Source organism: Aplysia californica, unplaced genomic scaffold (genome assembly GCF_000002075.1).
Source record: "Aplysia californica isolate F4 #8 unplaced genomic scaffold, AplCal3.0 scaffold00302, whole genome shotgun sequence".
Taxonomy (NCBI): domain Eukaryota; kingdom Metazoa; phylum Mollusca; class Gastropoda; order Aplysiida; family Aplysiidae; genus Aplysia; species Aplysia californica.
This window is the reverse complement of record NW_004797572.1, coordinates 428,390-452,662: the sequence shown is the minus strand read 5'-3', so window position 1 is coordinate 452,662 and position 24,273 is coordinate 428,390. Positions and strand designations below refer to the sequence as shown.

Genomic DNA, 24,273 nt, shown 5'->3' with positions numbered 1-24,273 from the left:
AGAGAGAGAGAAAGAGAGAGAAACCCCCCCCGGGCCAGAACACGGAACATGGGCAGAAATCCCCTCAGGCCAGAAGTGTCAGGATAATTGACAGAATTCGTTCATGTAGCAAAATGCTAGCCACCCCAGATCGGGCGACTAGCCACTCCAAATACATCTTGAGCATAGATACGCAACTGATACCACACGTATGTATACAGTATACCCCATCTCATCATAATGGCAGTAAAAATTGGCTTCTTGTGCATGAAATAGATTCAAATTATTTTAGCTATCTAAAAATAGAGCAGTAACACAGTATATATGAAGTAAACAAACAAAACACTCAGGACATACATTCAACAAAATACAACTTTTATTGTGCTGAAATACATTATTAAAAAAGAATTGTCCATAAGAGGCTTTCAAAAATCAAGCAGTACTGTACAGTACTGTACATATCATGTATTAAAACAAGGCTATACTATAAAAATGGGGTCATATATTCAGCCACCGTGATTTAGTACTTTTTTCACAAAAACATAATTTTTGTGCCAGTTGTTAAGAATTAGGAACACAAAGCTAATTCCATTACACTGAATTTTCGTGACATTTTTTAGAGTATGATGTGGTCCTAATAATATTAGTCCTCCAGTACAATCAGAGTTATTTATATTTCATACAAAAATCTAGAAGCAAAAGCTGTGCTGAGAAATTCACAGTGTGGTGGTCAAGGTACCTTTGTCACTATATCGAACTAAGAATGTAGTGTCAATGGATTTCGCCAATGAATGTTATATCATGATCTTAGAACAGATAGTTCTGATATAATCTTCTCGACAGTGAAGGATTTGCAAATCATCTTTCGTATCCTAAGGAGAGAATTTGACACCTTACCTCACCACGCACATTTGGTAGTTTCATCTTTAACAGTGTTTTCAAGGCCAAAGTAACCACAGCTAAAAGAAATGGTGCATGTCTTACGGTCCAAATGATTGCCAAAGTCAGATGGTTTTAAAGCGCATATTGTACGTGAGGACAACATCCTGGGTCATGATGTTTCAGGAACAGTGTACGGGATCTGTCATGAAGGGGTTAATGTTGTTCAAACACATTTCGATGAGCAATTTAGTGTGTGGTAGAGGCTAACCCATTTTGTTACCTCTAGTGTTCCTGTTTCTGAAGTCATTTATATTTAATGGTCTCTGGGAGCTTTATATCAATAATTGTCAAAATTGTTGTTCCAACACTTATTTTATTTCAAGAATTTAATGAAAACTATAAAGATGTATAAGCCTAAGCCTAGGGCTGCTCTAGAAGGGATGATGTAGCATAGCAGCAGTTTGTCATCACAGTCAGATTACAAAATGGGAAAATCATGAAAAGTTAAAAAGCAAAAAGAACAAGAAGTAAATGTCTGTAAAATGGAAAAAAAACAACAACTGACTAATGTTGCTTGACTGTCTTTTAAGGCTGAGGCATTCATTTTTATTGCTCAGCTGACTTTACATGATTTCTTATTAAAGATGTACTTTTCTCCCCAGAATGAATATTGTGTTTCTCAAAATCCTTATTTTGACAAATCAAAGAAATTCCACCTCAAAGAGTTCATTATGGAAGGGTTCATTGCTCTTTTGGCCGCACCATGTACTGACTGACAATTGGTGGCTCTGACACGTCTACGGTGAGGTCCACCTTGTTCATGGCAGTGGGCACGGACATGCCACCTCCTCGTAAGCCCTCCAAGAACACTTGGGGTTTGGAGACGTTACTGTAGTTGTCACGTTTGGTCTGCGTATTCTGGTCTCTGGAGATGACATAAGAGAAATCCCAATTAAAAATGTGGTAGGGTTATCATAACACATTCTGTTTTTCCCCTTTCCTAACTGTTTCTCAAAATTTGTGATGATCCCCACAAACAGATCAATAGAGTTCTGGTTATTTTAAAATGTTGAGTTGTTCAACATCCCTCTAGACTCGGTCCATTGATGAGAGAACAAAAGTAAAAAGAGATGAAGGAAAGACAACTGAAATACCGGTACAAACTAAACATAAAACGACACACGTACGCCTACTCTATTTGAGTCATAAAAGATCATGTATTTTTATCCCTATTTAAGGGGTCAGACCTCTTGCTGATGCACTGTGGATCATTTTATGACCCTGAAACCACAGGCAGGATCCAGCCTTATTGTTACTTAAAAGTCAAAACAGTCTTGCGTGTCAATGCTTTGAATACTTATTGAACAGCATAAGAATGCAATTGCTTATGACACGAGAAGTTAAAAAGAGCTGTAACAGCTGGAGACCACTGGTGACCTGCCCTCTAGCACGACACATTGATCCAAATGTACAGTACAGCTGACAATGCACAGCAGGGACCAAGTGTGAGTGTGGTTTGAAACATTTACTCTGAAATGATGATAGAGTGAGCAACTGAATGAAAATAAGCAATGGAAACCTCGCCACTTAGACAGTTTTTTTTTTCAAAGATTTATGGATGTGTAAAGGAGACCATCAAAATATCATTGAAACAAACTGTTAATGAGTAACTTTTAAATAAAAATTACAAAATGAAATCAAGCGACTTCTATAACCCACCACATCTATATTATATGTATTATGTAGTTGTAGGCTGTTTGATCCAGAAAGAATTAAACTATGGGATAAACCAATCAGCATAAAAATATAGCCTACATGGGAAAACAAAGCTGAGCCTTTGGCATAACCACTCGGTCAAAGACTCCTGTTTCAAGGCAAGTCAAATTGCATGAACCAATGTTTAATGTTGAAACTGCCAAACACGTGATTCAAATATGTATTATATAAATCCTTATTGAAGATTGAAATAAGTCAACGGGTCAAGATCACAGGATCACCAGTTCCTTTTTTAATACAATTATCACAAACATTTCCAATTGAAAAGGAAAAATGTTATTAAATACATGACAAAGCCTCAAATGGATCCCCCAAAGGAGAAGAGGAAGAGAGGAATGCAGAGATCCACCTGGGAGTTAAATTTAAAGGCAGGTCTTAGGCTTGTGAGACACAGCTGGCTGGAGGTGGAGAAGATATCAAATACCAGGGTGAGAGAGGCAAAACAAATGGTGAATATTATTTTATGGCTTCTCCTACGTTTTGCATTGTATCCTTTACTGTGTCATAAACAAAAGAAAGAAAGAAGGGAAAACCTTATTATTGACCCCCAAAGGGAACCCGTATAAAAAAATTCAGCATAGTGATCAATAATGTAACACCATAAACTGAATCAGTAGCATAGCACTGCTGTTGGCTTCTGAGCAGCAGCCTATTTTTCAGCTACGGTCAACATATCTTGCTTGAGGACAAACTCCAATGATCACATATCTAAGCGATGTCACTGCTAGACATTATGTGTGACCCTAGATTGCCACTGAAGCCATTAAAGTATTAGAAGGCATGGCTGGATGTTCCCATCCTCATGCTGTAGCTAGTTCACTTTGTGTTAGCACGATGACTGCTATGGACTCTGTGGTTTCACATGCGAATGGGAAATGCATGATTCTATTAACATTTGTGAAGGTAGTTCTTTTACTAACTCACTGAGCTAACTGAGCTATATTTCACCCAACAACCATCCCAGCCTGACAGTCTTGAGGTAGGCCTATATTAATTCGTTAACAACAAAAAGACTGAAAGCTATCATAATAAAATATTTAAAACGACACTAAAGAAAGAAAGAAATACTCTCCCCGAAAAAAACTGCATCTGATTTGTCCGAACAGTTTTTATTTTTTCAATATTTTGAAATGACAATGACGCAATTTAAAAAAACACACCCAATTTACAATATAATCATCTATCGCAATGCGGGGGTGACTGGTAAAAAAGTGTGGCACAAAACTTCATCAAATTTTAAATGAAATGAAACAAGCAGCTCAACTGTTGGTTTGCCGCTTCCCGAAGCTAGATCTAGTAACTGAAAAACACTGGAGATGTCGATCGATAAAGCACATCCCGTAGTCAATGGGCCAGCGGCGCATCTCGTAAATACAAGGGAAAAGGCTCAAGTGAGTTCAACAAAAAGGTTACTTATAGTGACCTGACATACAGTGGAGCCATAATATTACCTCACATATGAGCCCGAGCTATTTTTCACCCAACAACCAATACAGCCTGATAGTGTTGGGGAACATAACCACAAAAAGAGTGTGAAAGTATCATAATTATATTATTATTAATTTTATAAAATGCAAAAAAAAAGAAAGAAACGCTCTCACAGAAACGGAAAATTGCACCTAATTTGTCCTAATAGTTTTTATTTTATCCCTAAGATTAGACTTGGCGGAAGAAGAAAGCTATTTTGATACCTACTTTCACTTCCACTAACCTACAACTCCAACTGTTCATTGCCTGATCTACATCCTCTGTCCATAGATCTAGCAACTTAAATTCTCGTATGTTTTGACTGACATTGTGGGAGCTTTAGCCTTCTACTTTTAGTTCACAATCAGACCTTTTAAATGCTTCAAACAAGTTTCATTTATGACTTTTTGAGGCTATCTCCACTCTAAAAATGATTGCGACTTTGTTTCCGTACCCAGAGCTTCTATCGCAATTTAGGGGTGCCTGACTAAATCCGTAACAGCTAAAAAAGTATCGTGTATAACTTCATAAAACTTTTCACGAAATGAAACAAATTGGGGGTCAACTGCTGGCACTTCTCTTGCTTGTTTAAAAAAAACCCACCATAGATATCAATCTATAAAGCGCAGGCTGTATATACGCGGGATCTGGCCACCGGGCTGGCATTCGCGTCTCGTAACAGGAACTGGCTCAAGTGAGTTAAAACACAGTGCATTGTTATTATGACTTGCTAGCTATCATAGGAATGAACTAAGCATTACGGGCCTGCTTTGATACAAAAGGTGTGCAATACCTGCCACGAATCCATTTATCTTTTTTATGTATCACTTAGCATTAGATGTGGACAGAACAGCCAAAACCATAAAGCAGGGAGTGGAGCAGAATGAGAAAGTATGCTGTTATGTGTTCACTGCTAACAGCATGTATCTTTCAAATAGACAAATGTATTCAGCGGTTGACATTGGGCAATGAGTCTGACACTTACTTTGGCAGATACACTTGAGTTTCATTGTCTCGCCGCATGTTGCTTCCATGTGTCTGCATAGCATGGGTCACCTTAGTTCTCAAGTTTGCCTGAAATATATTGAAATGGGGTCCTTATGAACACAGGCATTTGTAATGTATAAATCGCACGAAAAGCAGAAAAAAGTATTTGACTATTGAAAACTTTATTATTTCACTTTTAGTACAGAGTATTGTCCACAATGACTTTCTATCAATGATCAAAACAGTACAAGACAAACAGTCAGTAAATGATAATGTTGTATATTATAGACATGACTTTCTGTGGCTTCTATTGCACGACTCCATATCGCCATATCAAATTGGTCTTAATCCTTTTTTTAGCCCTGCTCCCAGAAGCCTTCTGGACCTGTGCACCTAAGATCCCTTGGTTTGCATGCTAGATGAAGTGTGCACTAGGGGCCTCACCATTAACAGATTAGTGGTCATAGTAGGGAGACTTTTTAACCACTGACATTATACAAACTCAAAGAAACTACTTTCTTTCATTGGGCCATTAAAGGTAAAGAATAATAACTCTGACAGTCTCAAGAGTACTATTTTACATTCATCACAGCCTTTCAAAGATATCCCAGAACACTCTAAATTAGATACCAGCCTCTATTTTAAGAAAGTTCCCAATGTTACACAGGATCATTTTTTAAATGAAAACTTAGCCTGAGAAATCTCACCAGTTTAATAGCTTTCCTCCGCAGCTCCCACTCATTCCACTCATATGTCTTTACAATGTTGGATTCTAGGATGTGAGTGTCAGTCTGAGATGCACTATCACACTTTGTCACAGGCTTTTCAATCATTTTGCCTGCTTCTCGACTCTGGAAAATAATATTATAAGTGTAGTACAGCAGGTATCTGACGAAAGATCCAACCTTGCAAAAAACATTAAATATTACAGTGCTGCTTAAGGAGAAAAGTAAATGCCAAGACTTTATGACAATGATTAGAAAAGAAAGGGAAAACAAGTGAGCTGATGTATGTAAGGGTGGCAGAAAAAGTGAAAGTAGCCTATGAGTGTGAACTGAAGCATGTCTGTAGAGGTTGTGCATTTTTTTCTCCAAATAATGATGTATTACCACACAAGCACATGTTGTCTGTGTCTGTCAGTGTGTGTGTGTGTGTGTGTGTGTGTGTGTTTGTTTGTGTGTGTGTGTGAGTGACTGTATGTGTATGTGCGTGTGTGACTGTGTGTGTGTGAGTGTGTGTGTATGTGTGTGTGTGTGTGTTCATATGTGTGCGTGCACACAATACGCTGATGAGTTTTTAAGTCAGATATCTCCAGTGTGTATTACAGTGGAATCCTGTTATAACGAGAGGTATCGAGGGGACCGGAGCAAAAATGTCCACTATAGCAGGATTCTCGCTATAAGGGATCTAGTAATAAATTAAAGGGAAACTGTAAAGTAGGCCTAATCTATGAGTTTGTTGTTCTGTTTATTTCCTTTTGCTATCTCCCCTGATGATGATTTTGTTTCAACATGACCTCTAGGTTTTACTTGATCAAAAATCGAATCAGGTTTCTTTCTCTAGCGCTAGATCTAGCGATGTTGACTGACAGCTTGGCGTTGGCGATCAGAAAGAAAGGGCTCTGGGCTAACTCACCTGCTGTGTTTTCCCCCACCCCACCACACCCTGTGGTGCATTCCGTCACACATTCACTCCATCCATCACATTGCTGTGACCTCTCCATCCCCGCATCGGAGAAGAGAGAGGCATCGTAGGCCTTGATAATCTGAACTAGGCTTACACTGGCCTATCACGTGATGCGTTCTGCTTGTCTGCGCATGCCACACCCTCCCTACTCAGTCGCTCCAGCCTTCATTGTTGACACACATGGGCTCACCCATTCTTTGTTTCGCTAGATCACCAACTAGTTTCTCAACTGGCGAGGTTTTACATTATGTATAGTTGGCCCATGTACTGCGCACAGCAGCAGCAATATTCTGCTATAAACGACTCGCGTGTTTGTTTGATAGCGCTATAGCAGTATTTTATTTACATAGAGGTAAAGAAGATAAAAAAAACAGGGTTTTAGAATAGTGTCTTTATAACGACTTCTCTTTTTTTCCGGACTCGTTGTAGGTGGACTCCACTGTATTTTATAGCTCAAGTTGAAAGCTCATGAAAAAAGAGGGAAAGCTTGCTGAAATACCTGTGAGTATGGTGTTATGGTAGAAAACTGTGTATGTAACTCAAGAAGCTGGATCAGTTCAGGGCTCTTCTTTGCACCATCAGCCACCATTGCTATATATCTGGAATTAATAATAAGTGAAGTCAGGTGGAAGAATAATACATATCATCATTTTTCACATTTCTACTGCAAAAATGAAATCCAAAACAAAGACCCATTTAGACATAAGGACAGTATCACGTTTTTCACACATCTTGAAAAAAAAAGAATCCTGAAAGATTTCACACTCCCATTCCTTTCTACCTTCTGATCTTCATATAATTCTTTTGGGCTTCCTTTCCCTATGATCTTTAATCCTTAAAATCTTTAAAAGGTACCATAATGTGGGTGGGGGAAGGTACAATTCCATCACTGCTTCGACACCAAAGTATTCAGCAGTTATATGTAATTGCACATTTAGGGTATAAGAGAGGAGAAGTCGATTCTTTTCTCTCAATAGTGAGGGGAAAATGCTTGTTTATTAGCCTGCAGCAGGACCATGTCATATAAAATTCAACTGAAGGCTCAAGAAGTTCTAACCAATATATAAGAAGCTGAAAATTACCAAAGCCATGGAATAAATAACAAAAGCAAGAACCTATACACATCTATAATGCTTTATTTACAGTAAAATTGATTGCTAACACACTAAGGATAAGTGTTTGTAAAAGTCTGCAAGCAAGCCAACATCTATTTAAATACACTACAAAGTAAACAAGTAACTGTATAATAAAAACCCATGTAGTTCATTATGCGAAATAAAACCTTTCACTCGGTTTACATTGATACTTACAGTTTATCTTAAATAAGATGTTATCATAACGAAATTTGTATTCAAGTTCCAGGGATCCTTTGAAATTTAACTCTTTGTTGAAAGCATCAGAAGGTATTTGATTTAGCATACATAATATTATATTAATAACCAAACATCTTTAAGTATTGGGCAATGTTAAAAGAAACTAAATGCTCATTATGTGAGGAAATCTTACTCTTGAGGATTCTGAGCAAATTCATAAGCAGCGTCTTTCGATGAAAAGGCATAGTAGTGCTCTCTGAAACGCAAGACACCAATCTCAGGGTTGGCAGGAAGGAGCAGTCTGTCATATTTCCCCAGTGAATAAGCACAGTAGCCCTGCAGGAGACAAATGTTTGAGTAATTAAAAAAGCAGTTGGTGCACGGGTAGAATTTGCATTAAACTACTTATCCTCCTTCTACTTAAGCACTAAAACTACTTATCCTCCTTCTAAAACCTTTTCATATATTGTGAATTACTTCTTTTTTTAAAAATTGAAAGCTCCCGACTGATTGCAGGGCTGCTAACTAATAGATTTCTTGAAAGAAACTAGCAACACTCTCCTGTCTACCTTTTCTGAAAACAAAAACAGGAGGTTCCAATTGATTCCCCTTTACCTCCCCAATTAGGCTTTGCAGAAAATCCTGTAACACCACAGGAACTATAATATCAGTTATTGTTGGAACCATAAAAGAAAAAGCAGAGCAAGCTGTTCCAAGACCCATTTATTCCCTACAATACTAAAGCATTTGATTAACAACCTAGATTGCTAATAATTCTCTTATATGTTGTCATTATCAAAATCATAAAAATATACAGAAAAGCCGCTTAAAAAAAACTGAACATGGTTAATCAGAAAAGAACAGTAAAGTGAAAGAAAATAAAATCCCCGATCTTTTTTCTTTGTAAGAAACTACAGAGTGGCCAAATTTCAAGGGTTGGGTCGACTAGATCTTCACTGGCAACCTTCAAGTAACACAAATTGTCATGTCTTATGTGCTTCAGGACAGTGAGACAGGAGAAAGAGATACGAGAACCCACGATTGTTGAATGTGGGCCAGAGAGGGGCACCGCAGGTGTCCTGTTTGCTGACTTTTATCATACACAACAATAGATCTATACACTGCATATAGGCCTAGCGAAGCAAGGATGGCGATTGTGTGTCAACTACGTGACCTTGAGTTGGCCATGATCTAATATATTGTCTCTGCAAAGTAAGATAACAAAGTCCTTCCACATGAGCATGTGACCGCATGTAGTGTGTTTCATGATGTCACCGGCATTGGGCTTTCTCATTTCCCTTGCCTATCGCAGAGCACAGTACAGTGTGCTGATCTACTCTCTCATCAGTCCTGTGTAACAGTTCAGCAGATTAAGAGGGCACAATACGTTGGCCTACAGCCTGCAACTCAAACTACAATTACTGAGAGAGGTGGATAAGGAAAAAAATTTCAAAAAGTAAAATTTATAGCAAGCATGGATTTCCCAACTCTGTGCTATCAACAATCATTGCTATCTGAGCAACCCTTTCTAAACTGAAAACAAAACTAAACCAAAGAAAATCCAGTGGTCCGGCAGATTTCGTTTATGTTGAATCATATATTCCCCAAAATGCTTATAAATACTACATTTATGAGCTGTAGAAAATAATGACAACAATTATCCCACAGAAATAATTTATGTAGGACCTACTGAAATAATCCAAAATCTGATTTTTAGAATTTTATGTACGCACCCTGTACTGGAGGCGAAGCTTTGCAAAATTCTTTGTGGTATCTAAGAAGAGCCAGTCGTGACCTTCCACTTGGTAGTCTTTGGTGTTCACCCTCTGTGAAGATGTCTGTGGAAAAGGAAATATAAACACAACATGGATGATTCTTGCGTTTTATCTGTGATGTTTACATGAGGATGCCATTTCAATAACAATGATAGCTTTATATCATTTACTGCATATTCAGGACAAAGTTTCACTTTTCTGCAAGTTCTTTGTAAACATGCACACTATACTCCAATGAACAGACATACTGTGCAGACAAATCAGCAGTGTCTATTTTTTTTGGTATTAGTGCATGATGTCTAAAGTGAAAATGTTTGGAAAGTTCAGGTCAGTTAATATAAATCAGATTTGGCATCTTGGCTCTTCAAACGTGAAGAACAAACAGTACCTTAACTTGAGGATTTAAACTTTCAGTGAATATGACTGTAATTCAAAGCAGGTTAAACTTGATTTTTACAATGAAGGAATAACGAAATTTTCTTTGACTGATGTTCAAGCTTGTTTTATAAAATAATTTCTTTACTGCTACTTTACTGAACAAAGCTTCAATTGTTTTCTTTCGCTCCATGAGTCTAAAGCCCTACTATAACAAAAAGCTTTGATCTAAAAGCAGGGAGATGCTGAGGGCTCTAGGGTAAGGTTGAGTTTTCGCTCTGTAGATAGCTCAGCATGAAAAAGAGCCAGACAGAAGACACAGAAAATGCCACCTTTATGAGAGAAAGGTTGTGGCTTACTAGTAGTACTAAATCAGTTGGGGATTTTGTGATCCTTGTGACTGCAGATGACTTGTAGCCCCCAGCCTGCGCTCGAAGTACAATAACTTTGAAGGCTTGAAAAAAACAAATCTCAACAATCTCAACATGATTTTATATTTGATGTAAAGATGCATGCTCTGATCATGACCGGGCCAAGCTATCTTCCTTTCATACAACCAGCTTACGCCAAATCCTCAGAATCTTCGGGCTCGACAAGATTTCCAACGCAGATCTGTTACGTAAATGTAGACAAGAGGACATGACCACCATAATAAAAAGGAAGAGATGGAGATGGATAGGACATGTTCTGAGTAGAGAACCAGACTCAATTGGGAAGACAGCCCTCCACTGGACACCCGAAGGACGTCGCAAAAGGGGCAGACCCAAAGTGACCTGGAGACGCACAGTAGAGTCTGAAATGAAATCCTGGAATCATTCGAGGGGAATGCTGACCAAGATGGCCCAAAACAGACAGAGCTGGAGATCCTTTGTTGCTGCCCTAAACGCCAGATGGCGTAATGGGTAGTAAGTAAGTAAGTAAAGATGCATGCTGTTTGGGGACTCTGATCCCTTCCCCCCCACACATTACTTTAAGTGATCATGAGTAAACCAGAAATACTATTCAACACAATGAGTGTTTCTTTCCATTAGAAATGTAAAGAGCTTACTTCTTCAATTCGCTCTTTATCTGTCTTCACTGACAAACCTTCTAGGTAGGGAACAAGAACATCATCACTGAAGAGTTCTCTGTGCCCCTGAAATGCAGACAACATATTTTTTTTAAATCCCAGAAGATAGGCAGAGAGAAATATTGGTATATATATATATATAAGTAGACAAAAACAGATACAAAAAATAAATCACACAGAATCAGTTAAAACAAGTTTCATGTTGTGACATTATCACTGTGCAGCTCTTTGTTTTTGTGAAATAGCAAGCAATTTATTTTCTATCCCAAATGGTATGCTAATGGGAACATTGGTAAAAAAGGGAAGTTAGAAAAGATCATATAATGTATCAAATGAAGTCCATTAAAAAAGAGAGTCTGAATTTCAAAGTTCAAAATCAATCTGAAATAATCAAATTTTGTGTTCACATTGGACTTAGTATGAATGAATTAAGAGAGACAGCCTTGCAAGTAAAGGACTCAGACAGATGGATATCATAATCATTAGAGCACAAAAGGTGTCATGCCTTTATTTTTGTTGAAATGTAATGCTACATTAGATAAAATTCATATTATTTCGACAATAGAAAAAAAAGCCCCAGAGAAATTAATAAAAAGTAAAAGAGACTAAAAGGAAAAGACTAACAGACAGACAGACGGACGAAAGGACGGGCAGATACATGGATAGACAAATATGGAGAGAGAGAGAGAGAGAGAGAGAGAGAGAGAGAGAGAGAGAGAGAGAGAGGAGAGAGAGAGGAGGGGAAATGAAGTGGAGGAAGAGAGAGAGAGAGAAAGAGAGAGAGAGTGAGAAAGAGAGAGAGTGAGAGAGAGAAAGAAAATAGAGAGATCAGAAAGAGAGAGAGAGAGAGAGAGAGAGAGAGAGAGAGAGAGAGAGAGAGAGAGAGAGAGAGAGAGAGACAGGCAGACAGACAGACAGACAGACAGACAGACAGACAAACAGAGACAGATTGAAAGAGAGAGAGACAATGACAGAAGCACAGGGAAATAGAGAAAGTGAGAGAGAAAGAGAGACAGGGAGGCAGAGAAAAGAAAACACGGCGTCCGAAATTCCGTCTCAGCGATCTTTTAGTTAGTCCGGGCCCCCCGCGGTAGGCCATAAATCACCAGCAGGTGACCTGCAATTTCACGCGTCAAGTCGGTGATTGACCGGGGTCAACTCGTGCACAGCGCTGTCCTATCTTGTCCTTATCAGAACGCGTTTCTTCCCCTAATTTCATGAGCCGTAAAATGATGCTCACTTTACCCCTAGGATCTACTTCTTCACCAATTTCGCTTCGTCTACGTCTTCTTGGTATGTTGTGAAAGTTTCAACAGTTTTCATTGATTCGTTTGGGAATAATAACAGTTTTAAATTGTGAGTGTTAAGTGATTGGAAGTGCCGTTAATAATGTGATCTCTTCAAATTTAATTACAAATCATTTGAAAATGAAACGTTGGTGTTTATTTCTGTTTGCGCGGTGTGATAGCCATCAAATCATATTTTCTAATGATGTGAATTTTGTTTTTCCAGCACTTTGCAGTGACTGGCAATCAGTTAGTGAATTGTGTTCCGAAGTAAAAATTGTTAAACTGCAATGGGTCACACATATGAGAGGCATAGAGTCTCTGAATGAACTTTGTCGGGTGTGTTGGCATTTAAACTTAACTGTCAAACAAAAAAAGTACAGAAAGCCCCGATTATGTAAGACAATGGCAGGAGATATTCTCTAGGGTTTATGGGATTGATGTGAGGGACGAAGATGAACAGCCGTATTCCGCTAACATTTGTGTCAAGTGTTTTACCGCGATTTCAACTATCAAAAGGAAATATGGTGTTACGTCACGTCAATTCAGGCCGCAAACAAGCTCTAACACCAGTAGGAACATGTGATGTGCGTTTGACAATAGCATAACCGTGAATTCCTTCTTCGTTTTGTCGGCACCGCTAGGGTGGCTGCATACAAAGACCCATTTCAAGCAAACATCGCAAAACACCCCAAGCATACCTCCCTCCATCCCCAAGTATGCAAGGAACTAACAAACACAATTTATACACAAACAAGAAAATACTCCCCCGAACTGCAAAAAAATGAGGAAGCACGTGGACAGGAAGCAATATTCAATCTTCTCAATGAAAGATTTAGCCATGTTCACGCTGCAATATCAAATCTCAAACCAGTCAAACAATTTTCACTTCCAGAAATCTCTGTAGTAATCGACAATTACATGGCTGCATTCAGACGCTATTTCCCCACAAAGTTATCCCAAAGCAACACATATCATAGCAACACTGTATTCCACACATACAACAACACATGTTTGCTCTTGGGCTTTTAGGAGAACAGGACACAGAAAGCAGCCACCAAGCGATCTCAAAACTGGAAGCCAGAGTACGGAGGATCCCAAACCAGATAGACATAATGTGTTTTATTTTTGTGTCGCATCTCCTGCAAATAGCTCCCTCATTGCGTGCTGCTGGATATGTTTAGAAAGAAAAATTGTATAAATTTATACTTTTATTCCGTACATGTTCATTTTGTGAAAAGAAATCGGTGCTGTATATTGAAGATACGTCAGTATATCATTATTCAGGAGGATACACATTTCATTGGATACAAAAAGTCATGAATGCAGGGATGTGTTTTGGCTATCATGCTCATGACAAGTTCCATGTTCGTGCTGGAAACAAAATTTTGAGGGAGTTAATTTCTAAACACATTTTCCTGTCTTACGTGGCAGTTTTGTGAATATTTATCGTTAGGCTGATAAGTTATTAGCCACTCAATATGTGTTTGTTGTTTTGACTAACTATAAATAGACATACATTTTAAGAGCATATAACTCCATAACGTGAGCAGCCATGGTATTGCTATTTCGTACCAATAAAGAAGTTAAGTTGCTTTCTCTAAAGAACAAACTTGTATTCATGTATGATATTTTTTGTTTGTGTAAGACGATAAAACATGTGTTGAAAAATTCATTTCACAGGCTACCGACTCAGGTAGCGGGAGGTCGGGTTAGTGACCTCTGGGTGACCGGCCCGCCGTGACCCGGTCACTCCATCGCCGAGCCAACTAAAAGAGCGGTGTTTGTACGCAGTGAAAAGGGAATAGAAGTATACAGTAAAGTGACAAAAGTTTACCCTGGTGAATGGCTCCAGACTGGCCAAGATGTTGCTGAGGACACTGAGCAAAACCATCTCATCCTGGAAGCTGCTCCACAGCTGAGCTAGGTGGATAAACTGAGGCTGTGAAAACAGGGTAAAAAAGATTTTCTAATACCTCCAACTTTGAAAACTGATATGCAATAATTAGCGCAGTATCTGAAAGCTCATCTTAAACAAAAAAAAAAGACTGCAGTTTAAACATTGGTGTAGTACATGGCTTGCCTGTAGATCATTCAAGTTGTGCAAATGTAGAGGAGGCAATGTACAGTTTCAGTGGGCAATGTGTTTCTATATCTGGTTATGTTGTTCAGAAACTCTTTATGTGGGATGTAATGGGGTCCTTCGTGGGACATGATGGGACAACAAGCAGGTGATAAGAACCTGACCATGGCTCTCAAGAGCGTTTGAACAGTTTTGCCGGTTTTTTCTATTGCCCATCAATTCATTCTCTTCTCCTTTTTAAGTGCAGTTCAGTGTTCATTGATGCCACAAAGCATGCTCTAGAAGAGATAAATTGTTAAAAAAGTGCTCAGTAGAAGTCACTTACATAAACTTGAGCTGTAGGCACTGCTGTCTTCGATTGTACAGTTGCTTGAAGCTGTTTCATCCTGATTGCAAGCTGTCCTTGCAAATGGCCAACTTGATGGGCACAGCTGATGACATCATTCTGAGAAGTCAAAATATATAAGTTGAGGTAGCTGCATTACAGAAACATTAGTCTTAAAAAAAACAACTAAATACCTAAATATCGAATCACGTGAACACATTACCCATAAAAATAAAATAGCACCAACATTGCATAAATAGGAGACAATAATTAGTACAAAATTTGTTGACTAAAACAGTATGGTTGATATAAGGTACAATAAGAATTCTAGCCTCTCATTTAAGCACTGATAACATTTTTCAACTTAAATTAAAAGGTTAAATATTTCATCACGGTCAGAATAGATCTAATAATTCAAACAGTTATAGAAAATTACTGAATAAAAAGATTACCCACCAGAATGATTCTTAAGAAAGTCTCATGCTGTCTAGTGTTGATAAGGGCTTCCTTTAGGAGCTGAATGGAGGGTCCCTCCTTCGGTTGGCCTTTATGCATTTCTTCGATGAGAGCGGTGTACTTGTAAGCACTCTGCAGTGTGCCTTGAATTTCTCCATCCACACTCTGGGTTGTTGCTGGGATAGCCTCATTCAAAATGGCAGGCACTGGAGAAAATAACACCATAGTGTATATATGCTTCGATGTGAGTGTTTATACCCAAATGTGGGTAGTACATGTATGTATGCTAGTGTGCAAATTTACTTTACGATGGCACACCAGAAATGGAATTTTAGTTGCAGAATCGATTGAAAAGTGATGCCATGAGGGGTGAATAAGCATGCACATTAATTTGTTCGCATGGCTTGTTAGTACAAGTGAGAGTATGTATTTGTTTGTGTGTGTTTGTGTGTGTGTGTGCGTGTTTGTGTGTGTCTGTGTGTGTGTGTGTGTGTGTGTGTGTGTGTGTGTGTGTGTGTGTGTGTGTGTGTGTGTGTGTGTGTGTGTGTGTGTGTGTGTTAGTTGTTTTTTTAAAATGTAGGTGTTATTTTCTCTCATCAACACAATTGCATGTGCTTATGGGTGTGCAGAGAGTGATATATGAAGACTAGAATGTACAGTACCTTCTCTGCAGTCGGGAAAACTTTTCGAATATTAAAAAACATCATGGCCATTTAAAAGTCAAGACACTTTGAGGAGTTAAAATGTTCTATGGCAATATAAGCAGGTGTATCAGACCAAAAAATTATACTCACAATCATCAATGCCTTCTCCTCCTTTGCCACATTCCTTGTTGAAGAGTCGAATTCCAGTGACAATCATTGTGAGCTCAGTCAGCTGTCTCTCTTTCTCTCGCTTTGTCAGAGTCATGAAGGTTCCAAGCTCAGTTTGGGGGAACACAGACTGCAGGGCAGCTGGGAGTCAACAAACATAGTCTTTTATTAAATTTTAAAAAATATAGTTGTACTTTCATTTAATTCCTGTATATTTATGTGGCAATGAACACTTTGTGACTGAAAATGGAAGACAGCATACAGAATTAGTAGATGAATATGTTTGAAACAAAAATCTAAAAAAACTGCATAATTAACCCAAACTTATCCAAATTACTGTGCAAGTGTAGTGACCGTAATTGATAATTTTCAAAGTTGACCACATACATAGATAAAAATAATTACAATACCTGTTGCCTCCCGAACAACAGCTATATCAGTCGGACTGCCTAATCCAGATCGCAACAACACAGCAGACACAATTTTGCGGTAGAGGCTTTCAAGCTCTTCACGGGTCCGTGCCCTGCTGTCAGTGATTTCTCTGATAACAGGCAGTAGACGAGACTCAAGCACTCGACGATGCTCATCAAGGAAGTCAGCTGAAAAAGAATTTGGCTAGAATCAGAAATCGAGGTTGTGAAGCCATCCCAGTTTATTCCCCCGGTGAAATATTGATCATAAATTTTAAAAGACTGCAACATGGTTTCAAAAAGGTGGTAATTTTTATCCCTTAAACCAGCAAAGATTGTGCCTCTTATTTACTGTCTTTTTCATTCCACAATCTATAATTTTTGGGATGATATTAAAAACCAAAGACAATACATGGGTCTACAATGCTATAAACTGTCTTAAAATGCTTATCGTCGCCAGAGGAGAAATAATATTTTTCTCTTATTTTCCTCATATTGCAATACCTCTTTGCTGTAAGCAGGTACCACACCAGGCTAAGAACATTTGTGTCACGACGAGGTGAAATCAGGCACTCGTCAATTTTTTGGCATATGGAGATAATGTTGTTACCTTAAAGTTTGTTTATTTGTCTTGCTTTTGGTAAAAAAAAGTACCGATCTATTTTCAATAGAATTTGAGATATTTGCAATTGAAGGAGGTGGGGGTTGCCTTGTTTCAGAGGTAAAATTAGTGAGAAAATGGCTGCCAAAGTTTGGCAACTTCAAAAGCTTTCGAGTCCTTGGAAACTAAATTTACATTTTCTGTGCCTTTAATCAACGTTTTTCCAGCAAAATCAACACAGTAGCCTAATGTATTTTTAATGGACATAAAGATACTGAGCCAAAAGATTAAAATTCACCCCAAAATTGCATACAGGAACAAAAAATGCTGCTTTCTTCGATATAATTATTTTGACGAGCGCCTGATCTCATTAAGATGCCTCACATTTGTTATTGCTATACTAGCATGATATCTAATAATCCTTTTTCTATGAAAGAGGGTATCCTTTGTTCTAATCAAATGATACTGACTGCACGTTAGTGATCAGAAAAATAGACTTCACATAGGAGCAGGTTCCTCACCTCGAGTCGTGTAGTTCATATCAAAATACACTTGCATTTTGACCGTGTCCAAGGCTGGTGACCGAGAGTCCATGAGACGATCCACACAGAGCTATATCCCCAAGAAAACAAGAAAAACAGAAACACACCATCAAAGATAATAACCACCACCTTTGTGATCGAAACCATATTATTGAAACCAATAAATCTACAAAGACTGCTTCTAGAATGTGTAACCTATAGGCCTACAGTAACTCTTTTCAAAGTTATAAGCTAACTGCTGAAGCAGTCATATTATTTGTACAGGGTAAAGAAAAATGTTAAAAAATTTGAAATAATTTTGATGAACAATGTTTCGTCTAAATGCAAACAAATGAAAGACAGAATTCCCTCAAAAATTGTAATAATAATGTGGGGGAGGGGGTTGGGAGGGGGGGGGAGGGGGGGGTTGAGGGTGTTGTAGTTGTTGTTGGTTTGTTTTTGTGGTTAGCTTTTTTTGTTACTGATTTTTTGCAAAGGTAAAAGTAAAATGTAAGACAATGAAGACTGAGTGCCCTGGTAAAAAACACTAGGTCGCCACCACTCGGAGAATGAGTGATGCTTCTATTACAAGTTCCCGTTTACGTCCATTGTTACTTTCTTACATATTAGGCAAACAAAACAGTGACCAGTAATCTCACATTCGATTTGTGTATGAGTTGTGGGTGGGGCTTATAGGTTATGACTGATCACACTCTTCCCTCACCAGCGACTGAAAATTTATTGTTACCCATTGGTCAATTTGGGTAAACATTCATTGGAGGGATAAACAATAACGACAGGTGAAGGGACTATGACGGCTAGTCCACAGCGCCAGGGTCCTATTAAGAATTTATGACAAAGCATTGGGCGAAGCATGACCACACTTGACTGTCTGAAGCAGGTAAATTTGATCGTGGGTTGATAAAATAAGGTGGCTGCGGCCGCGTTGGACAGGTGACCGTTTTACACAATCAAATTACATAGAAAAAACACAAGGAGAGAAATGGAAAGTGGCCATTTGTACAGGTGGCCGTGTCACACAGGTGGCCCATGGCAGGTTCGACTGTACATCCTATATGGTGTCTGAGGATGTAAGGGTAAATACTTACTCTAATGAGTTTCTGAACATCATCCTTTGTTAACGTGCGATCAACATTGAACTCGTTTGAAGGGTCCAGGACAACAGCTTTCACCTAGATTTTAAAAACAAAATTGATTTAGCAGAGGAAAAGAAAGCTCTCTATAGAGTATACAAAAAAGTTCAAGAAATGATTTAGTATGTTGCTCATTTTTCACATTAACTGTGATGAATATAAGGAAACAAAAAAAGTTTCTCGTCTATCAAAATGAAAGTATATCAATACATAATATATATTATACATCGTATGGTAAGAGTTTTATCGTGCTAGTAACTGCATTTAACATAATACATACGCATATGTTATACATAATATATAAAATATATATCATAGGGCACATATTATACATTCCAGCATTGCTTGTATAAGAATGACTTTGGTGCAGAAGTGTAATTTTTAGACGTAAATAATAGTAGAAAGTCTACAGTCTAAGTAAAACGTACTTCGTTTTGACAAAACTGATGTAAAAGTTTGGACAATGAATTAAATTTGGGCTTAGATGTAAACTTTCATGGAGGAAAAAGGTCCAAGGATGTAATTTAATATTATTAACTAGATCAAACTCAAGACTGACCTAAGACAGCTATTCAATTGACCTGGAGTGCATATATACAGATAGACACAACACGATAAAATACGAATCACATCAGGTGAAGATTTTCTTGTTTCAATTGCCGAAAGACACAAGAGTGAACCTTGAAAACGTCATCTATTTGTAGCACATGATTGTATTGCAACATATAAAAAAATACTGTTTAATTTGAGGTAGCAAATTAATAAGAAGAATGTGCCATGATACGCTGGAATCATGTGCTCGTCAGTTTTGGGGCACATATATATGGAGTTATTGGTACAGTCTTTAAGCTCATTCTTTTGTCTTGCTAATGCCACCCCCCCCCCCCCCCCCATCTATACAGAAAAGAAGTCAACTTATTTTCATTTGAAGGAGATGGGGGTCGTCTTGCTTCAGAGGTAACATTATAAGCGAAAAATATGGCCATCAAAGTTTGGCGACTTCCAAAGCTTGAGCAGGGTCCTTGAAAACAGCAAATTTACTTGGGGGGGGGGGGGGGGGGATGGGGGGATTTGAATACCATATTTCTGCAAAATTCACATAAAAATGTACATGTTTTTATATGGACAAAAATGGTGTTGAGCCACTAAATATCCCAAAAAGAATTTAGAAAAAAAAAACAGGCCAAAAATGTTGGCTACTTTGATTTAATTATTTAGACGAGCACCTGATTGTACCACAATGACACACAAATAGTTTCCAGTTTACAAACCATGAAAGCCACCAGTGTCTCTGACACAGCTTGACCTTTTCCAGCACATTCCTGAGCAATTTCCCTGATGATGTTTTTAATGACACTTTCTGCTTGAGCTCGAGACATTTTGCTTTTTTTTAGTGTATCTGTGGATATCATAAACTTCTATATAGCTCCAATAGTAAACATTATTTCCATTCAAGGTTACAGTATGAGAACATTGAGTGATCCCAATTAAACTAAAAGAACTGTTTACCTCTGCCAATGAAATTTGCAAATGGCCATGCAATAATCTCTTTTTCAAGGCATTAAACCGGGTAACTCTCTGGAATGACAGTAGAAAGAACAAACCAAAAACCAGTCTCAAGTCGACCCTAAATACTTAGGCAAAAGGAAAAGAATTTCAAATTGAGAGCATTACTACATCATTACTACAACAGAGAAATTTGAGCAAAGCTCAGTTTCGATTCCGAAAGGGAAGAGGATGCATGGATGCTGTATTCGCATTACGACAGATATGTAAAAAAACAATCGAACACAACAAAAAATCCAACATCGTCTTTATAGACCAGGAGAAGGCTTTTGACAGAGTAAACCATGTAAAACTCTGGAAGATACTCGAAAAGTATAGCGTCAGAGGACAAATGTTAGATAATGTCAGAGCTCTATATACCAACAGCAGAACTAGGGAAGGCAATACAGACTGGTTCAAAGTAAGATCTGGAGTACGATAGGGATGCGTTCTTTCTCCCCTCCTGTTTATAATATATATGTACACAATAACGCAAGACGCAAACCAAAGCCCAGAAAACCTAAATGAATTTCTGTTAGCAGGCGACCAATGTCTTATTCATCATGACAAACAAAGCCTCCAAAATCACACTACCGAACTCAACAACAGCTGTGAAAAATTCAACATGAAAATAAGCACATCAAAAACAGAAGTTATGAAAGTGAGCTGAAACCATAGTCTCCTGAATATCCATGTCAATAGTAAACAACTGAAACAGGTGAAGGACTTTAAATATCTTGGCAGCACTTTTTCTGAAAACATGTTCATAGATAGAGAAATAGAAATGCGAACTAAAAAAGCAAACGCTGTCACCTACCAGCTCGCACCCCTCCTATCTCATCCAAACATCTCCACGGACACAAAGAGACAGCTTATCACCTCAATACTCATACCAACATAATGTTATCAGTGCCAGACCTGGACTTTAAGCAAAACCCATGGAAGCAAAATCACTGCATGAGAAATGAAATGTCTCCGCAAAACCCTTAACATCACTATATGAGACAGGCAGAGAAATGAAGAAGTAAGAGCAGCTATCGGCACTGAGTCCTGCCTGCATTACATAGAAAGACAGAGGATAAAATGGTCTGGCCACCTGTTATGCATGTCACCTGACCAGCAAGCCTCGAAAGCCTAAAACCCCAAGCACTCAGGTTATAAAGGAAGAGGAAAGCCACACAAAAGGTGTATCGATGGTGTCAAGGAAACCCTAAGAAAACATAACATCACAACTGAAAGGGCTGCGGAGCTGGCCTACCATACAAAACTGCATCTCCCCTCGACGATTAACAGCAACAGAATATGAAAAAGTAAAAAGTAAAGTAAAGTACCACATCATTGATGAACAAAGGAAAAAATTACACAGAAATACACATTTTGATTTGGACACTACAGTGCCGAATCCAGGGGTGGTAGTTTCAGCAGACTCCATGCTGTCAGGTTGGCATGACAGGGGTTAGCTCCCGCTCTGTGTGCACTTGAAACCGATTGTGGGGTTATATACCATGACAGTTTTACACACTTTTTTTAAAGCTAATGAATGACAACAGGGCTTTTAACATACGAAGTGTTCAATTTGAGATTTTTTTCCAAGTCTAAAAAAGATTTGTAATAAAGAAAGATACAGAAGGTCATTTTTACCATCATCTATCAAAATATTATGAAATGTAGGTAAATAACTGCAAACTTTTCAATATTTTCCTGTTCTATATTCATTTATGGTTATTTTGATGTATCATTTGACTAGGTGCAAACATATGAGTTTCACCAAAGATTACTAATTTTTTATTTTCAAATTTTATCCGCATCCTATCAAAATTGTGTTGCATAATCGTCTCTTACTGGAACCAAAGTTGAAAAATACATAAATAAACATTACAGATATATTCTACAAACCATACTGAAAATATTGGTATATAATACGTTAAATTGATATTTATTTGAATTTGTGGCCCCAATAAATACCTTTTAACTGCCCACTTGTCATCATCTCATTCGCCCTCCCGAAAAAAAATTAGTCCACCAGCCGAAAATAATACGTAGCGAATGAAGAGAACTGAGAGCGGAAATTTTCTTTTTTCTACTTTTATAGAACATCATGCACTTTTAAGGAGCAGCCGGCAGTGGTGCTGCTGTTGATTAAATGACTTTCAGCTGCTGCTGAGAAGAGCAGTTTTGGCCAGTTTTTGGTGCTGTGCAGAGTGATGTATTATATCTATGCAGCAAACTTTTTAAAAATATCAACTTTATATTAAATCAATGAATTAAAATATCCAACCAGAGCAGTTTACAAACCATGGGAATTAGATCTAGTTAAATCTATCTTAAAATAAAAAAAGACAGAAGTAATTTAACATAGTTATTCACACCGAAATGACTATTCGGACTCGAGTCCGAATATGAAAAAATGTTATTCGGACTCTGATTCTTGTCCAGTATGACATCACTTCCGACTTCCTGTGACTCGTGACTCCGGCTTCCTGTCCTGCCTCACTCGTGACTCGCCTCAGGCTGGGTAGAGACCGGGATCACTTCGGGCAAAATGGCGTTAAATTGTGCCGGAGCCGAGTTTTTATCTTATGATGAATTTGAGGCCAGCCTGAAAAGTTAGAGCGCTTCTAATAAATGTTTATTTGTCAAGAGGTCATCAGAAGCAATTAAAGATGGCTCGTTAGCGTGTGTCGGTGTCGGATGGGCAGCCTGCACATGTGTGGCTGTGTGTGTGTGTCGGGTAAAGGGGGGGGGGGGCGCTATCGGTCCGGGCATTGAACGTCGCATACGCGTCAGTCCCCCCCCCCCCTCCCCCCGGCAACTGATCATTATTACAATAATAAGCTAGTCTTGACGTAGATCTACGTAATGAATTGTGCGCTGGTCTATGGAATCAAAAGTTGCCGTATGCTCGGCTCTACACAGCAACACAACTTTTTCTTGGTAAACAATCGAGATGACACAGGCTTGTGTATTTGAACGAATCTGTCTTACACAGCTCATATAATATGGCAGGTGCCAGGAGATCTGCTAATCTTAAATTTTACCTTTTTCTACAACAAAGAAAGTGGGAAACATGGGGGGTAGGGGGGGGCGTATCAATGAGGCAGCGGGCATTGGATCGGCAGACAAGGTGTGGGGGAAATTTTAACTAAAAAATGGCGGAAAATTGGAAGCACTGAACGTTAGATCTATAGAACGAAGACACTTACTTTTTTCCGGACCCGTGTCCGAAAAACATTTTTTCTTATTCGGAGTCCGAATATGAAATTCTTTTATTCGGACTCCAGTCCGAATATGAAAAAATGTTATTCGGACTCGACGGCCTATTCACACACTAGATAAGCTCATGCATACTCTATCTTATAAGCTAAACATTTGTAACACTGTCTAAAGTCAGTTGAAGATTTTAAGTTCAGTTTTATCTTATGAAATTACTTACGCTGACCTCGACTATAAAAAAAAAAAAGTTCAAATGCAAGTTCATAATCATAGCCTAGGCCCCTACTTCATATAGACTAGATCTAGATCTAGATTTAGATTTATATTTTAAGTTCACACGAGTAGATTTTAGATCTACCAGGACCCTGCAAACGGGGGAAAGGCTTTATGGTGACCATCCTCATCTTAAAAAAACATTACCCCAGTTATTACATTGAGATGGTTTGACATATTCTTACTTTTCACGGAAAGAACACCAGAATTATGCGAGCGGTAGCCAACAGCTTCTGTTTTGACTGTGATTTACAAACAAGACGCCATATTGTTATCCTTAGCGAC

General features: G+C 38.3%; 1 protein-coding gene across 1 annotated transcript; it reads right to left on the bottom strand.

Annotated features, from left to right (window-relative positions):
* Nucleotides 1–333: 333 nt before the first annotated feature.
* Nucleotides 334–24,268, bottom strand: LOC101846294 (cilia- and flagella-associated protein 206). Its single transcript, XM_005101873.3, has 16 exons — nt 24,174–24,268; nt 20,229–20,356; nt 18,913–18,996; nt 17,804–17,894; nt 16,682–16,870; nt 16,254–16,412; nt 15,460–15,665; nt 15,004–15,123; nt 14,433–14,537; nt 11,289–11,375; nt 9,824–9,928; nt 8,284–8,426; nt 7,277–7,376; nt 5,799–5,942; nt 5,090–5,178; nt 334–1,786 (listed from the first exon to the last, which is right to left on the bottom strand). Exons 2-16 carry the CDS (start codon nt 20,334–20,336, stop codon nt 1,603–1,605), a joined length of 1,914 nt encoding a protein of 637 aa, XP_005101930.1. The 5' UTR covers nt 20,337–20,356; nt 24,174–24,268; the 3' UTR covers nt 334–1,602.
* Nucleotides 24,269–24,273: the final 5 nt, after the last annotated feature.

Coding starts and splice junctions, on each gene's coding strand:
- LOC101846294 (XM_005101873.3), bottom strand. CDS start 20,336: ATGTCTCGAGCTCAAGCAGAAAGTGTCATTAAAAACATCATCAGGGAA. Junction 15,666..16,253: donor AGGAGAAGGCATTGATGATT/GTGAGTATAATT, acceptor TATTTTCTCCAG/TGCCTGCCATTTTGAATGAG. Junction 5,179..5,798: donor GGAGGAAAGCTATTAAACTG/GTGAGATTTCTC, acceptor AATATATTTCAG/GCAAACTTGAGAACTAAGGT.